The sequence below is a fragment of the Phodopus roborovskii genome, unplaced genomic scaffold (genome assembly GCF_943737965.1).
Source record: "Phodopus roborovskii unplaced genomic scaffold, PHOROB, whole genome shotgun sequence".
NCBI classification, from domain to species: Eukaryota; Metazoa; Chordata; class Mammalia; order Rodentia; family Cricetidae; genus Phodopus; species Phodopus roborovskii.
Window position 1 is genome coordinate 6,437,992 of NW_026125444.1, and position 17,892 is coordinate 6,455,883.

Sequence of the window (17,892 nt, forward strand, 5' to 3'; positions counted from 1 at the left end):
CTGGCACATGAGATCCCTCCATCTGTTCATCACTAACTGTATCGACCCTTACAGAACTGTGCTGTTATGGAGTTGCCACATCTGTGAGGCTTCAAGGCTGCATGTGTGTGAGTCATAACTATGTATCAGACAGATGTGTTTAGTGTGCTATGAAACAGAGTGAAAAGGAAATTTTACCTTCAAGACCTCAGGGAGGAGAGAGCAATCAAAAATTAGGATTTCAGAAACACACACTCACATGCATACTTACACACACATTTCCCTTTCATCTTTACATACTCCACCTCAGGAATTGTATGGTAACAAAGCTGATCCAATCCATGTGAAGGTAGAGAAGCTCCCAGAGCATGAAAGCAAAGCCCCTGGAGTTGAAGTGAGTCCTACATTCTCTCACTAAGTTCTCTGAGGCAGCTCCCAATTCCTGGGTAGCTAGCACTGGTAGACAGCACATGGACTGTACACTGTGGGGACTGATCAGTGGAGGCGTTGGCTGTGGCAATTGAAGTGTGGCCTGCAGGACACCCTGGAAAGATTCTTCATTGTTTCCACAAGGGGCAGCATAGGAACTAAGAACTGCGCTGTGGAACTCAGGAACTCAGTTGTGCCAGAAACCCAAAGATAATCTGCTTAAACTCCCCTGGGCATTGTATACTCATAAGTCTGTTTTTATAGTTTTGAACAAGAATTGCATGCTGTACTTTCCCTTCCTCAGTAAAGTTTACTACATGGGAAGGATTAAAAACCCATCTTAGGGGAAGAAACACTAGTGTGATCACATTTTAAAATCTATTTCACTTTGTCTTTATATTGGCTTTTAAGTTTTTACCTTCATCTGTGCATAAATATCATTTAATGGTTTAGTCCTAGTTTTTGTATTACTTGGTAAGATTTTATGGTCATTCTGGAGATTTATTCACTCACTCTATTGTTTATTCTCTGCTATTCTCCCTATGCACAACCCATACCATTTCATTCTCATTCCAACTTAGTTTCCTTTTTTTTTCTTCTAAATTGTAATTGCCCAAAGGCTTAATAATCTTTAAAGGTTTAATAATCTTTTAACTCTGTGGGCACTATCAGGCATTTTAAGTTCGGTTCACACCAACTTCCCCTTTCCATTTGCTTTTTGCCTCTAATCTCAATTGATGTAACACTAATCCTATCCTCATTTAACATGCTTCATTTTACACTTATCCTTAGTAAATAATATTCCAGTACACAATACTATCCTGTTCCTTTATCCCTCCAATAGTCACTGAAATGAAATCCTGTGTTTAATTGACTGTTCCAGTATTCATACAGGATGCCCATCTAGAATTGTGGTTGTCTCTGCAGTTAAACATTAGTTTAAGAGCAGAGCAGTGATCACACCTGAACACCTGAAGGCTTAGCTTCTGTACCACACTCCTTAAGTGGGCTATGCCTACTCTCACCAGAACTTTAGATACTTCAGCAAAAAGAACAACACTGATACAAAGATCCAATCAATTAGAAAACCTCAGATGCATAACAAACCCCAAGAAGTATCAAGGAAGTATGATACCTCTAAACACTAAGCCCATATGAGTGCAATTCCAAGAGAGCAAATCAGATGAAATCCCAGAAAAAGAGGTCAAAAGAATATGTAACAAAATCAAAGAGGATACAAATTATCTCTTAAATGAATTCAAGGAGAATACAAATAAAGAGCTAGGTGAAATAAGGAAGCCAATATAGTATATGAAAGAGGAATAAAGAGAAGATGAAATGTTGGGAAAAATAAAACTGAAAGTTTAGAAATGCAAAGCTCATTGTCTTCACTAAAAAACTAAAAATTGTAAATAAGATATTTTCAAATATAAAGATTCTGCTTCTCACAGATTGTGGTGGTTTGGAAGAAAGGGGGTCACACCATAGGAGGTGTGGATTTGTTGGAGTAAGTGTGTCACTGTGGAAGTGTGTTTTGAGGTCTCATATATGCTTAAGCCATACCCAGTGTCTCAGTTCACTTCCTATTGCCTGTGGGATCAAGATGTAGCTCTTTTCCCACTATCAGCTCCTTTTCCAGCACCAAGTCTGCTTGTATACTACCATGGCCTACCATGATGATAACTGACTGAATTTCAGAAACTGTAAGCAACCCAATTAAATGCTTCCTTTATAAGAGTTGCTGTGTTTATGTTGTCTCTTCATAGCAACTGAAACCCTAACTAGATACAGATATACTAAGAATAGGTTTTACATAGAAAATGATTCTTGATTGAAACAAAATATAGGACAGAATGAAGAACACCAAAGAAGATGATTATAAGGGTAAAATTAAAAGTTAACATCATTAAGTGCTAGAATATAATAATAATAATAATAATAATAATAATAATGAGCATCAAATAAATTTAAATATACAAGAATACACACAAAAGACAAATGGAATAAAAACAGAATTAATGTGTACATCCTTGTTGGGTTCCTTCCTCTCTATTTAGGAACAGTTCAAAAGAGAAAAATATCTTTATGATGATATGCTTTTATTATAAAAACAAAGAGTTATAAAAGAATAAAGTGGGAGCTCAAATCTTAGATATGTGGCTCATGAGATATTGTTCCTTACCATATAATATGAGAATGTCAAACTGTACATAACTTAATGCTATTAATAATGTTTAATAAGAACAGAGTACTAGCAATATGAATACAGTAGAGTTCTAAAACAAGATAAAGTTATTAAGTACTGACAGAAAGATCCCACATGTTTCTGAGTGAAAAAACTATGTGCATGTATACATGTGTATATGAATACAGTTATGTTTTTTTTTTTAAGGATTGAGATCTTCATTAAACTACTTAGTTACTATCTCTGAGAGAACAGAATGAATTTCTTTAGTGGAGCACTTGTACTTACTCCATGGATCTCTTTGTTACTTGAATATTCACAACAAAAACATGTCAACTATTTATGTGCAGAAAAGCATCAGGAAGTCAATGGTCATTTCTAGTAATGTTTTCTAAGTTAGCAACTTAAGAATAGCTTCTGTTATGACATCTGCCTGTGTTGTCAGAAGCAAGCTGTGCCACAAATTTATTTAAACTAGAAGCATGGTCTCCTTACAAACCAGTATTATACTCACTCTACCAAGCTGCTCTAGTGATATTTATAACTAAATTTATACTCTGAGAAAGGTGAAGTTTTCCCTAGGGTTCCTTTTTTTTTTAAAAAAAAAAATTAAGTAGGCAATAATATTTAATACGTTTGCAACCACGCAATGATCACGTCAAAACCTTGAGCATTAGTTAATGTGTCCTTATTTATCAAGGTAATAAAACATCTATTGAAGTTAAAATGCCACATTAGTTTGTACAACTTATCTCATGGCAGAGAAATGTGAATTTAACAAAATTATTTGCCAGAAAAAAGTACTCCCTTTATATATCTTTTTCTTAAAGAAAATATTTCAGCAAACGAGGGGAAAAACTAACCATTTCTAAAAACCAACAAAAAACATATTAAGTTGCACATGATTTCACAAAGCTTATTACTACTTTAATAATAAAAATGTCAGATCTACTTACCACTGATTTGTAAGCATCATTTAGATGCAATTAAAAGCAATTAACACAGGGGTTGGGAGACAGCAAATGTTGAGACAAATGTTTCCTTTAAAACAGCATGCCTGATAAAAATGGCTCCGTGGGTTACAACCCTGGCTATACAGACCTGCCACAGAAGTTATATCCACAGAACCCATATAAAGGTGTAAGAAGACAGCATACTTCACAAAACTGAAACACTGAAACTTTCAGAGAAAAGCATAGGAAATAACTCAAAGATACAGGAATAGGCACGGACTTTCTGTATAAAACTTCCACAGCACAGGAAATTACATAAAGAGTCAACTAATGGGACACAGGAAACGAAAAAACCATCTGCATATCAAAGGGGATGATCAGCACAGTAAAAGGAACCTACAGAGTGGGAGAAGACCTTTGCCTGCTAGCTTTTAAATCAGCAATATTTAAGGAAAACGTAATTGTGATTTCTCTCATAGAGCATTAACTTTAAAAAAAAAAATTGCTTTCAAGTTGTTAGTTCTTTATCATTATTCCCCCCCCCCAAAAAAAAAGAAAGGGGGAAAAAAAGAGAAAGTGATGAAAGAATGAGATAGTTTTCTTTGTACCAATATGGATAACTTATGAAATGTTAATGTTATTTTGAAAAAAAAAAACTACAAAAGAAATCCACACAGAAAATAAACACAAGAGTAGACACTAAAATAGTCACAAATATAAAAAGAAATTATAATTAGAAGATGCTAATTTCCCCTTGTAGACATGGTGAGTTAATTTGGACAAAGCTGTAAAGGCTCATACAACAGCTATATTTAAAAATTGTGAAATTGTCTTAAAAAACAACAACACCAAAGAATCACTGAGCTGAAAGCCAGAGAGCAAAAAGCAAGCAGAAAAGCTTACATTTATAATTGCTTATGCTTCTAGAACCCTTGCTACTTCACAGAAGTCAATGGGAAAATAGCTTTAACTATCAGCATTAAGGCAACAGTCCTGGGACATACAAGGTAAAGGCCATATTTGAAACAAATTAAGCTGGGACTCAAGGGATGGTTATTTTCCAGGTGAAAAAAAGTAATGTTTTATCTCCAAAATGGTTCAAGGGAAGATCAATCTCCAAATTTAAGATGATGTGATTCCAGAGCTGATAATGTTCCAGGCAAGTTTTCACTGACATGATTGAGTGACTCATTTTATTCTCAAAGTAATTTTAAATATCTAGTGACCAGCACCTGGTCATTAAGAAGAGGCATGAGAAATGATACCAATAGAAAAAGGTTCACAAAGATAGTAGATAATGGTACTGATCAATCTAGTTGACATATTTACCATATTAAAGAAGTTTTAATTTAGAGTTTGAAATATTTTCAGGGAATAATAAGTTACAAAAAGTAACCCAGCAATTTTAAAAAGAAGCCAGAAAAGTAAACAAAATTAACTCACCATTTTAGTAACAGATTGAAGGTAAAATGAGATTTGGCAAACTGAAGGAATATTTATGGTGAACGTGTGAGTGTGGATAAATCTGTAGCAACAAGCATGTGGCAATCACACATTCTCCCTTTCCACCATTATGTGGGTTCTTAGAACTCAGGTTACTAGACTTCCAGAGCAAGCACTTTTACCAGCACTTTTACCTGCTGAGCCATTTTATCAGCCTCAGATTTGAACATTTAGTTATTTACTTACATAAAACTTCAGCAGCAGCAGCAGCAGCAACAATATTGAAGCAATTAAGAACTGTGCAATAGCTGAGCATGATGACACTGGAGAGGCACTGTGAAGCCAAGGCTAATACACCTTCAATACCAGCACTCAAGAGACACTGTGAAGCCAAGGCTAGCCTGATCAATATAGGCAGTTCGAGCTAGCCAGGGCTACACAGCAAAACTCTGCCTCAAGAAAACCCTGGATATTAAATGTTTACCTTCAAATGACAAATTTTCATTTTTTAATAAAAAATAAAAGGCCCGCTACAAAAGGCTAAGGTTTTGATTTTGAAGCTTCTTTGTAAGACAACTGTTAGTAAGTTTTCTCTGCGGTCTCTGAAGAGGTAAGAGAAGAATATCACCAGAGCTCAGGGCAACAGGCATACTAATGTAAGAGCTGTTGACTATGGAGACAGGTTAGCAGTCATAGTTCTATGAGACAAGAGAAACTCTGATACAGATAGTATATGTTCCTGGATGCTGGATATTTATTTACTGTGTGGGGTAATTTTTTTTTCTGCTCTCTCTTGTCAGCTAGAATACACCTAACAGCAGAAAGACTTCCAGCAGACAACGAAGGCTGAACACTTCAATTTCATGCCACCTATAAGAGTTCCCTTTACTACACACCAATAATTAAAAAAATGTAATTCTCTAAGCAGTCAAAAAATTAATCCAAACAGAAAGGAGGGAGGGAGAGAAGAAAAGGAAGAAGAGAAGCAAGGAGGAAGGAAAATACAATGAGCTATAATGGCTAGACAAGAGAAACACTGAAAACACAGAAACACTTGGTGGTAATAATATTCAGCACCCATATGTAGTGGTTTGCTGAAATAGTACAAAACCAGTCACAACAGGGACAACAAGTGGCCACCTAAAAAGCAACAAGGTATGTTAAATACGGGTGTAGGTAAGTCAGTGATACCCCAAGGAATCATGCAAGGTACCTTAGGCAGGCAGGTGTAAAGAGAGATGCAACGCTGGCAGAAATGCTCTTACTACCCATACTCGTTGAGCTTAGCCTTACAATGCTTTAAATTTTGCCTTTCAAAGTTAGCAAATAACTTTATAGAAATTTAATATATATCCTTTTCAATTTTTAACTAATAAATTTTCTGCTTCATTAGATCTGCTAGTTTTGCAAGTGTATTAGGTTCTTTTCTATTGCTGTGATAAAACACATGACTAAAGCAACTTATAGAAGGAAGAGTTTAATTGGCTTATGGTTCCAGGGGGATAAAAGTCTGACATGGTAAGGAAGCATGGCAATACCAGTCAACATGGAGTCTAGAGCAGAAGCTAAAGTCTCAAATTTTGAACTGCCCAAAACAAAGAGAGCAAATAGACACCAGCCTTCAACCTCTCAATGCCCACGCCTAGTGACATACCTCCTCTAACAAGGTCACAACTTCTAAGCCTCTACAAAGAGCACCAACTGGAAACCAAGTACTCAAATGTGCTATGGGGCATTTGTGATTTAATCACCACAACGAGGATACAACAATTTCACGATACTTTTAGAATTACTATAGAATCTTCATAGTATGGAATGTCAAGTACTAAATAACTGACATATGCAATATGGAAAAGTGTGATATTCATTGTCTTTTGTGAAAGAAATTAGACACACAAAAATATACAATTCTATTTACATAACGTAATAAAATGATTATAATTGTAGAAATCAGTTGCAGATGGCATGGTAGCCACTAAAGAAGGAAATTTAACAGGAAAGGATACCAGCAACTTTATGGAAGGATAGAAATATTGTAAGAGTGTGAATAACACAAATGTGTATTGAAAAGAAAGAAAGGCAAAAACAAAACCTGAAAACACATCACAAAATCAATTATTTTACTGAATCTAGAGAGGCAATTCTTATTTAAGGCCATTTCCAAAGGTACAAATCTAAATGACAGCACACTTGGGTTCAATTCAACTATGTGTTCAAATCATTTGTTTCAATTTCAAACACTTCAAACTACAGAATATGGCATTTAAAATGTTTTAATATCATAAGGTTTTTCATGACAGTGAGACATGTCTGCTCCTGGTGGTACCAGGATTATGGGCACTGAACCTCCATGTGGAGTTTGCTTTCTTTGTAGTAAAAAACATCCATTTGGGCAAGAGACTGCCCTTGTTTTGACTGCTGACAGTATGCTGTCCAAACTGGACTAGCAATACACAAAGAAAAGTGACTGCTAAACTTTGCCAATTCAGAGTTAGACAGTCCTTCAAAAATTCCTGTTTTACACAAAAGTCTGCCAGATATCCTAGGTCTGTATGACAAAGATGGATGCCCCAACACTGCAAAGGAATCTTGAGTGACTGTTGATGCAGCCAGTTGTTTCTGCCATTTCTTTTTGGTTTAGAAGTGGCTTGCACTGGTCATTCAGGTGATATTATATCTTTTTGGAGTATTTAATGGAGATGAAGACTAGGTAGTTATAGTTACAGTTTTCCTTAGTTACGATAAGATCTAATTAGGTACAGAGGTTTATACTCACAAAGACAGAATAATGAAATATTTTATCCAAATATGCCAAGCCATTTTGTCATTCTTACATGGAGAAGAAATCTGAGAAACTTTATTATGATGCTATAGTTTAACCACCACATCCTTCTGAGGTTATAATCTACAGGAAATACATTTATAGTCCTCTTTTCTCGTAAGTACAAATTCTTAGTTCTCTAAAATTTAAAAGCTAGAAGTATATCTTCATGTTATTTCCTTTCAATAATCTTATGCAATGAAACTGTGACTTTATGACACATTTTCATTCATTATTTGGCTAAGTAAACAATGCTACTGATTTTTAAAAATTTATTTTATCAAATATAACAGGTTATTAAAGTGTAATATTTTCATCAGAGAATTAGGCTCTTACCTACAAGCAACATTTGGATCCGCGTTTCGTGAAAGTAGTAACTCCACACACTTCAAGACATGCTCCTCTGAACCACGAGCAGAACATGCAGTTATCAAGATGGTTAACTTGTCTATATGAGTAGAAAAGCAAAGAAATCCCCAAACATTAGGAAGTGCCTCTAAATGCCTTCTTTATCATGCTAAGCATTTACTGTACTCTAAAATTCCCAACTTCTTCCCATCTCTATCACTCCAAGTAGATCTCATCATCTTAGCAACAGGCCTTCTGCATCTCTAAAGTGTATGTTCAAATCATAACTTTCTTCCACTATTGCCATTTCTTCAAGAGAATAGAAAGTGGGTAGGCACAATGAATTTCTCAGAGCCTGCATGGAAGATTTAATTTAAAAAATTAAAAACAAAAATTGTCTGGCTGAATTTGTGATTAGAAAATAACAATATAGTTTCTGGTTTTACTTCACTTCTGACAATCTTTGAGATATGTTTGTAAATTGTATTGATGAAGAAGTCAGAAGACAACCCCTGGACATTAGCTCTCTCCTCTGATCATGGAGGTCCCAGAGATTAAGCTCACATAATCAAATGTGGCTTGGCAGCAAGTACCTTTGCCTGCTGGGTCATCCTGCTGGTCCCTCACATCCATTGCTGTAACAGTCATTTCTACTGTGATTTCACCCTATTTTCTAAAAATGGTGGAAGTCAGGGATGATGAAAGCAAACAGCACCACCATAAAGTACTAGACATATAAAATAGGATATCACAGCTATGTTTTACATTAATGACTCAATACAGATAAGCCATAATTATACTAGACCCACCTTTATCTTTTACACTATAATTAGTTAGAACCAATTTATAGACATAAAATTAATAACTGGCCTCACTACCAAATGGGGCTATTATAGACAAAGGAATTTATGTGTATGTATTGTGAAAATACAAATTGCCTTATAACCACAAGTATTTCCCTGGTTTTAAACAGAAAAGGAAACCATGGTTTTGGAATAGAGTATCTTATATATTTTGTTAATTTCTCCTTCTTAAATATGGCTTTCATTGAATTATGTTTTTAGCTGACATAATGAAAAGCAAAATCTAAGTAAAAATACAACCAAGTGAGGAATTTCTGTAAAATATATAGAACATTGTAGAAATAGTTTTATAAGTATCACTATAGATTAAAAATGTGAATATTAATTCTGAAACATAACTTATACCAAAAATATGAAATGAATTAAAAAGTTTATTAGGAACATCTTAATAAAATATAATTACTCATTTAATGTTGCAATTGGATTTAGTGTTATGGACTCATACCACTTAAGTGGAAGTCGTTGAATAATAAGAAAACAGAGCCTTAATAAACCATCTATGAAATAACTTAATGTAATTCAATTTTAAAATATACAAGGTGATTTTCAAGTGTTTTTTCACACAATTACTGGCTTTTTAATATTCCTTTCAGTGCACCTTTCCTTTAAAAACAACCAAAATAATCTAGCATATTATTAAACACTACATAATAATATAACCTATCATTAAGGTAACAAAATACTAGGCTGTAAGTATACCTTCTTGAAGAGAGTTTTTATAAAACATGTCTATTCTACATTTGAATTTTTGTATTTTTTTATGTAATACAACTAGCAGATTTTCGCTTAAAGTACTTTCTCAGTTAGTACAACTATCTCTTAGAAATCAAATTCTCTTAAGCACTTACCCTTATCAAAGCTTGCATTAGCACCTCTGTCCAAAAGGAAGCGAACCAGCTCTACATTGGCTACACTAGCTGCATACATAAGAGGAGTCCATCCATACCGGAAGCTGGAATCCACATTAATTCCTGTTGGTGTGGAGACAAATTGTTTTAATGATTTATTTATTCATTTAATATGAATTGTAATTTGTAATTTTGTCTGCATTCATATGTGTTTGAGGGTACGAATCATGTTGAACTGGATTAGAGACAGCTGTGAGCCATGTGGGTGCTGGGAACTGAACCTGGGTCCTCTAGAAGAGCAGAAAGTGCTGAGCCATCTCTCCTGCCTGACAAATTGTTATAAACACACACACACACACACACACACACACACACACACACAAAGCACACTTGCCTGCATGGATGTATATGCACCACTGGTGTGGTCACTGGTTGTGAACCCTCTTAGGGTGTATAGAACCAAATATGGATTCCCTTCAAGAGCAGCAAGTGCTCTTAACCACTAATCCATCTTTCATACAGACCCAAAGAACACAAATTTTAAAAGGCCCACAACCAAAACAAGTAAAAATAAAAACCCTCACTGTTACCTCAGTAGATGTAAAATTAAATGGACAGATGTAGTTTTTTTTTTGGATAACATTTATTCTTAAGAAAGGCTTTGAAAATCGCTTCTCAGCCTTTTGGCTAAGATCAAGTGAAGAAAGGCTTTAAAAAATTCTTATATTGGTATTACTAAAATTTGCTACCTTCAGCTTCATGGTGGTACTATATGAGACCCAATATGAACAATATTTACTACATCATAAATACAGTATCTATAATATGATTGGGATTTCCATGCTATCTTTTCCTGTGGTGGTACTGAAGATCAGAACAATAACATATATGTAAATATGGTTTCAAATACCACATATGCCCCCAAGACATCCTTAACTTCTTACCAAAACAAAACTTAACCCATGGATAAATTGATGAAGATGAAACTGAAAGCTAGGGTTGGATCATTAAAGCTCTGTTGAGAAATGCAGACTTCAATATGTAATCCAAAGATCAATAGTATCATGTATCTATCTTATAAACACAACATACTATTTTTGAGAATGGGGCAGGAGGCAAGGAGACTAATAGGAATCTAGAAGTATATAATATAAAAATAAAACAAAAACAGGGAAGAGAGAATAATAGGATGGAAAAGAAAAGGAAATTCAAAGATAGCATCATTATAATTTAAAATTACTTTGAGGAGGTGTGATTAAAAGAACAAGCAGAAAATTAATATTAAGTTTTACTTTAGAAAAATGAGTAATAAGGAGTGAACTAGAATAAGGAGAGCTATGAAATGCCAGGCCTTGAATGTAAAATAAAGTTTAAATTAGTCACTGTTTAGATGAGGCAGGGCTGGAGAGAGGGTTTAAAGAAGGTCTTGTTCGATTCCCAGCACCCACATGGCAGCTCATAACCATCTTTAATTCCAGTTCCATGGTATCTATTGCCCTTTTCTGGCCTCTGTGCCACTGCTTGCATGTGCAACACAGACAAGTTGACAAAACAGCCACACACATTATATATCAAATCACATTTAAAATGTGACGGAGATGGGTAGTAACTGCCAAGAAAGGACAATGGTAAAACTTTCAAGTCATTAATGCTGCAAATCCCTTGATTATTAGGAATTTCCTCGATATTACTGGCTCAGCAATATAAAGCAAACAAATAAAAAGGTTGGGCTAATCTAGGATTAACAAGTACAGAAGCTGTGTAACAAGGACAAAGATACAGTAAGGCAATGAACCCAACCCATTAATACAAATCTCTTCCTTTTAAGAGATTAAGAGTAAAGTGGTAATTTCTCATTGACACTTGCAGGGTGGAGAGGTTGGACAAATGGCTCAGAGGTAAAGAGCACAGACTGTTTTTCCAGAAGACTTGGGTTTGACTCTCAGCACTCATGTGGTGACTCATAACTGTCTATAACTCCAGTTTCAATGGATCTAATACCCCTTCCTGGCACCAGGCACGCACATGGTGCACAGACATACACAGACATACACAGACACAGGCAAAACATCCATAAACATAAAATTTAAATTAACAACACCACAATAACAACAATAATAAAAATACTTGCCAATTTCAGGAAAGAAAAGAGAATGCTTTTCTGTTTCAAAGAAAATTATATGGTAATAGCACTGGCTTTGTTTTATAATTTATAGATTTTTTTTGACTACAACATTCTACTTAGATAAAAGTCATATTATTGAGGAAATGCTCTGAGGGGCTCACTTCTTTCATGTTGAAGCAGTAAGCTACTGAAGAATATAAAAGTTAAAATCTCTAAAAGTAAAATCTTCAGCTGTCTTAATTAAATTGTCATAATGTACATGGTAATTACTGGGGAAATGCAGTACTAGATTATGTATATTGAGAGACAGGGAGGGCTTGAGTTTGTCCTTGCTAACATTTTTCCCCCTCTCTAAACCACTACAATAATTAGAAAATGAGTTCAGAGAAACAATCAGTATTTTCTTACTATTCTTTTCCTTGGCTGTTGTTACCAAAACTGTGTCATCAAAGATAGAATGTCAAAAGAGGAGTAAATAATAACTTTTGGTGGAAAAATTCTTACTGATTATCAACTATAGTACTTATTTTATGGAAGTAAAGGTAAAAATACCTTTTACCTATACATTTATCTTTGGCTTTTTAAAATGAGTTGTAAATTATTTTGTAATTAAAGAAAAATTTCAAATGGCTAACCAAACATGTACATAGCAGCAGGCCCTTTTCAAGAGGCTGAAAAACTCCATTTGCCACCAATCACACCAAGTCCTAATTCTTCACGTTCCTTCATTCCCTTCAACATTCCTAGTCCCACTATTCTGAGGCCAAATCCTCTTCTCTAAAACTTCTGCCTGTTCTACCCCATTAAGCTCACTACACATACATTCATATTATATATCCAGTCCTCTTATTTACTTATTAAATCATATCAAACTTCATCAAATGAGTATCAAGGTCCAGTGCTTGTTCACAAAGTGAAAGAGAGCGTCCTCATCTGTTACCAAATGACAGCTAAGATTTACATATTGTTTATGTCTCTTAAGCTAATAGTGACACAGAACTATATATTCTAATCTATTATTTATATTTTGTCTTATTTATTTATATAGTCTTATTTTAATTCCTTGGGTATATTTCTATGATCTTTTTAAAAAAGGGGGAAACTCAAGTTTACAAAAGTTTGATGGCTTAGTATTACAGAGCCATCAAGTGTCATGGCTAGTAATCAAAACCTGATCTTATTTCCCAATGATGTACTTTCAATAAATGATATATCATCTCTAGCTAAGAAGGAAATGCTTGCTTTTCATGACCTCTCGTGTTTTGTGCGTATTTTGTATCTTGTAGCGTTTCAACATGTTAGTCCTTGCATAATTTCAACCATTAGAGTCAACAATTTTATGTGTAGGTAATTTAAAAATAAAATTTACTTACTCTATAAGAAGCAATAAGGGGCCCAAAATGAAATTATATTTCACATAAAGAAACTGAAGCTCTGAAACCTTAAGTGACATCCCCAAGGAATTATACCGAGCAGACCATGAAACTACCAGAAATAGTCATTTTGGTACTGAACTCAGGCTGTATGCCACCAAAACATAAAAAAACACAGAAGGAAACAGAACCTCAAAGTTCTTAAGACGCATATGATAGTCAAGTAAATATTTAAAATGGATGATCAAGGTGGGGTAGGATTAGTCAGAACAGGTCTGTTGAAGACGCGGGAACCAATGAAAGATAATTGGCCACGGGGTTAGATGAACAAAATAGGTAGACAAACACCACCCAAGACGTGGGTAACACAACTGACTCGCTAACGCTCATTAGGAAAACAGCACGACCTTTTTAAAAAAAGTGAGGCGCTCTAGAGAACTTCAACAACCCTGTTCACTTGCCAGTATTCCTTAACTCTCACCAGAATCTAGGAGCTCCTTCACTAAGGAGATGTCTCCGGTGGTCAGTGCTTTCTTGAACGTTTCGTTCTTCTCTTCAACGGGCAACGACCTCTTTAATTTCTAAAAGAGCAGGGGATTGACATTCTCATTATGTGTGTCTTCACTCCCATTGCACCAGGAAGTAACAGTGTTGTGGTTGAGTACGTGGGGGGGTGGTGGCTTGGCTTTGGCTAATCAATTAAGTTGGGTGAAGAATCCACATCGCCAGTGATTTTTTAATGGGATTGTGCAACGACGAGCCACACCCACGCCAAGCTGCGCCCGAGGCCTAAAGGGTGCCAGCCATGAAGGCAGCAGTTGGCGGACAAGGGGACACTTTGCCAGTTTGCTTAATAACCTGAAACATGAACAATTCAAAATCTGGGGGTGGGGGGGAGTTAGGGAACTGGACTTGAGGGGAGAAACAGGGGTGGGGTGGGGGTGGGGGCGGGTTCGTGTGTCCGGGCCTCTCTTCCCAAAGCCAGGGCGAGGCCCACATCAGGTGCAGTCGACATGTCGCCTCTTCCACTACCTGAGACGACCGGTCCAGATACCCAATATCCCAGCCGTCATCCTCACTATCGCTGCTCTCGCCTCCTCCAGCCACAGCCAAGCCCCTCAGCGTGCCCGCCGCCATGGCCCCAAGCGGCTCCGCTGCGCCTGCGCAGCTGCTGGAGCAGGAAGGTGGCCTTGCACATGCGCTGGGGGCCTCTGGCGCAGGCGCACAGCTGTACTCCGGACACTTTTTTTCCCCCCAACTTCCCAGCCACCAAAAAACGTGCTGCGAGGGAACGGGCTTTCACCGGAAGCCGTGACCTCATGGCTCTCCAGGGTCGACAAGCTCGCTCTGCTGCTGCTGGGTGCTTCCAGCTCCTTTAAGGAACTTTGTTTCATTTTTTTTTTTTAAATTAAAAACAAAACAAAACAAAAAAAACCCAGTTTGATTGCGGCATTAAAGAAGGAGCCATGTGCGACTGCGCTTTTCCCTCCCTGCGTCCCGATCGTGGGCCTGCCAGGCTGTCTCACAACAGTGTGCCGGCCGGGTGGGACAGACTGACAGACTCATGTCAGACATAAGTGCTCACCCCTACTTCCATCCCTTTTGCCTTTCATGTGATCGGAGGTCTGGTGTCAGAAACTGAGTCCTCAACGCGCACTGCTGTGACTCACAGATGCTGCCTCAGCAGAAAAAAAAGTCAACCATGAGAGGAGAGTGGCAGGGGAAGAGTGGATCCAGAACACAATGGTCAGGTACTCAGGGAGCAATGACTTCAAGGGAAAGCAGCCGAACACCAGACTCGCTTTTCTGTACCACACCGAAAGAATGGTGGTGACACATACATTCATTCACACATTCACCTTTGCCACCACAGGAAAAAAATTTTTTTTCTTTTTTCTTTTTTTTGGGGTGGTTAAAAAGTATCTTAATAACTTAAGGAAAGTAGTCATGTGCCATTCTTTCTCAGTATTTTTTTTTTTTTCCCCTCCTTGAAGGTTTTTAATGTAACAAACGACTCAGGTATTTTTTTAAGTAGGCTGGCTTGGAGGGAACACTAGTGTATCTAAATTAATTCAGTAAATATCATGGATCATTGAGTATAGCCCAGCACAACCGGGGCGTGTGTGTGTTTCAGAAGATTGGCTCGCCATGTAGCCTAGGCTTGCTATACATTCTGGATTCCCTTACCTTGGGCTCCAGTACATTCATTCACCCTATGTCACATACCAGCCATAGTCAGCTACAGTCTAAAACTAGGCTTTAGAGGAGACAGCATTAAAGACAAACCATGGTACCTGATGGGACCACATTTTAATTAGGGTAAAGAGAGACGGAGACACACAGAGAGAATACAACTTAATAAGACTGTTGAAGATTTTAATTGCCCTCAGAGCAAATAAGTAATTGTGCTTGTTTTCTGTAACCAAATCAATTAGATTCTTTATTGCTAGAATCATTAGCTATAGCTGTGTGCCCTTGAACAATTATTTAACTTCTTTCTCCCATTGTTCCACTTACCTTTTCTGAAAATTGGATATAACTTAGAATGCACCAGAAGAGTTGGTATGAGGGTTAAATGAAGTACTGCGCTCAGCATGGAGCTTTTTTGCAATAAAAGAGGAAAGTAAAATTTAGCTGTAATTATTATTTTAGGTATAGTAGTTCAACCTGTACAGAGGGATAAAAATAAGCTATACATAAACATGGGTGAGAGACTAGGACTTAGAGTTCCTGTAAGCAGACATGGCTAGGTAATAAAGGTAACAAATTTCCAAAATATCTAGCTTATTTCCTGCCTTCCTGACTGGAGACAAAAGCTTTTGTCTCCCATCACCAATTTCCTTGCTCTGGGGCTGGTCAAGGAGAAGTTCAAGACTGGATTAAGACATGTAACAGTTTTGGGCAAATCAGCCACCCGTGAGAAGAGACTGGATTTCATCCCACCCCCACTTTGCAGAGGGCCTTTTTTTTTTTTTTTTCTTCTGCATGAGTGTGTTTACTCACCTCCAGTGCCTTTTGTCAGCTGCTGATTATGTCTGAGATGCTTGAGATTTCTCTGCTGTTATCTGTTGTGCTTCAGGTTTTTTCTGCTTTTTAATTCTTTTGACTGACAGAGAACACAAACCTGACAGAGAACACAAACCTGATCAAGACTCCTATACTGTATCAGTTGGAGAAAAACGGAGGCCTGATGTTGGAGTTTCCTGAAGTTGTCTTTTTTTTTTTTTTTTTTTTTTTTTAAATATGGGTGTGCTTTTGTGGACCATGATACTAAATTTTACTTCATGATCAATTGAACGTTAAAATATTTTTAAGGTACTGAAAGATGTGTGTGTGTGTGTGTGTGTGTGTGTGTGTGTGTGTGTGTGTGTGTGTGTTTAAAAATGCTTAGCCCTTTTGCAGAGTTTTTCTGTTTAAGCAGTTGACTAAATACTGGTATCATTTACTAAGATGAGAGGAAGTTGCAGGATAAATGTGAAGATGTGGTGAATATCTCCAAGTTAAGTAAAAACCAAATGTCCAGGGGAAGCTTTAAAATAGGTGGAGATATATATATAATGAAATTATCTATATACACCTTGTTTTAGAGACTTTGGGATTTATCCAACAAGAGTATTTGTAAATATAGGTTAGGGTATTCTAAAATTAATGTGAAAAGTATAATGATCTAGAGTCCCCAAGAACATTATGAAGAAGGTAGAATAAAGTGAGAATTATTTTACTTGACATTTATCCTTGAATTCGTTGCCTTTGTAGTATAGCTTAATGGAATAGAAAAATGGGCCTTAGACATAGCACCCTGAAAGTGCACTGGCCAATTGAGGTTGGACAAAGCTGCAAGGTCGATGGAAAAAGGGTAATATTTTTTATGAGATTACATACTTTATTTTAACCTTTTTGTCAGATTTGGACCAAAACAAGGCCTGCTGCTGGAGTTTTGTGAAGAGGATATGGTGGATGTGCTTTTATGGGCTATGATACTAGATTTTTATAAACCAACTGAATACCAATTGGATTTCTTTCCACTTTCTCTGCTTTTCATTGTATAACTGTTATACATTCTACTACATTTTATGAGGACATTTTCATGTAAGAATATAATATACTTTGACCATATTCTCTCCATAATTTTCTTCATTCTGCTAGACATTTTGTTCCTACTTTCATGTTATTATATATGTATATATATAAAATTTTATGTTTATATAAAATCAAGAGTTACTAAATAAGGGAAAACATACAATGTTTATCTCATTTAGACTTGCTTAATAAAATCTCCAGTTTCATCCGTTTTCCTGTAACCAACATAATTTTGCTCTTTATATCTCATTATGAGATTATGTAGAGAAATTTCCCTATATATATATATATTTGTACATATATATGTATATAATTTATATAACATACTATACCACAAAATCATGAATGCAATATGTCTTGAAATCAAGTATAATTCTTATTTTATGAGTTTATATGTTGTACATATATAACATACATGAATTAGCTCCTAATTTGATTATAAATA

General features: G+C 36.2%; 1 protein-coding gene across 1 annotated transcript in view; it reads right to left on the reverse strand.

The window, feature by feature from the left end:
• Asz1 (ankyrin repeat, SAM and basic leucine zipper domain containing 1) overlaps window positions 1-14,526 on the reverse strand; it is a 33,562-nt gene extending 19,036 nt beyond the window's left edge. Inside the window, exons 1-4 of the mRNA XM_051175908.1 lie at window positions 14,400-14,526; window positions 13,849-13,948; window positions 9,870-9,992; window positions 8,147-8,258 (exon numbers count right to left, since the gene is read on the reverse strand). Of these exons, the coding sequence (XP_051031865.1) occupies window positions 8,147-8,258; window positions 9,870-9,992; window positions 13,849-13,948; window positions 14,400-14,504 (440 nt within the window). The 5' untranslated portion in view covers window positions 14,505-14,526. The remainder of the gene's footprint in view (window positions 1-8,146; window positions 8,259-9,869; window positions 9,993-13,848; window positions 13,949-14,399) is intronic.
• Between the last annotated feature and the right edge of the window lie 3,366 nt (window positions 14,527-17,892).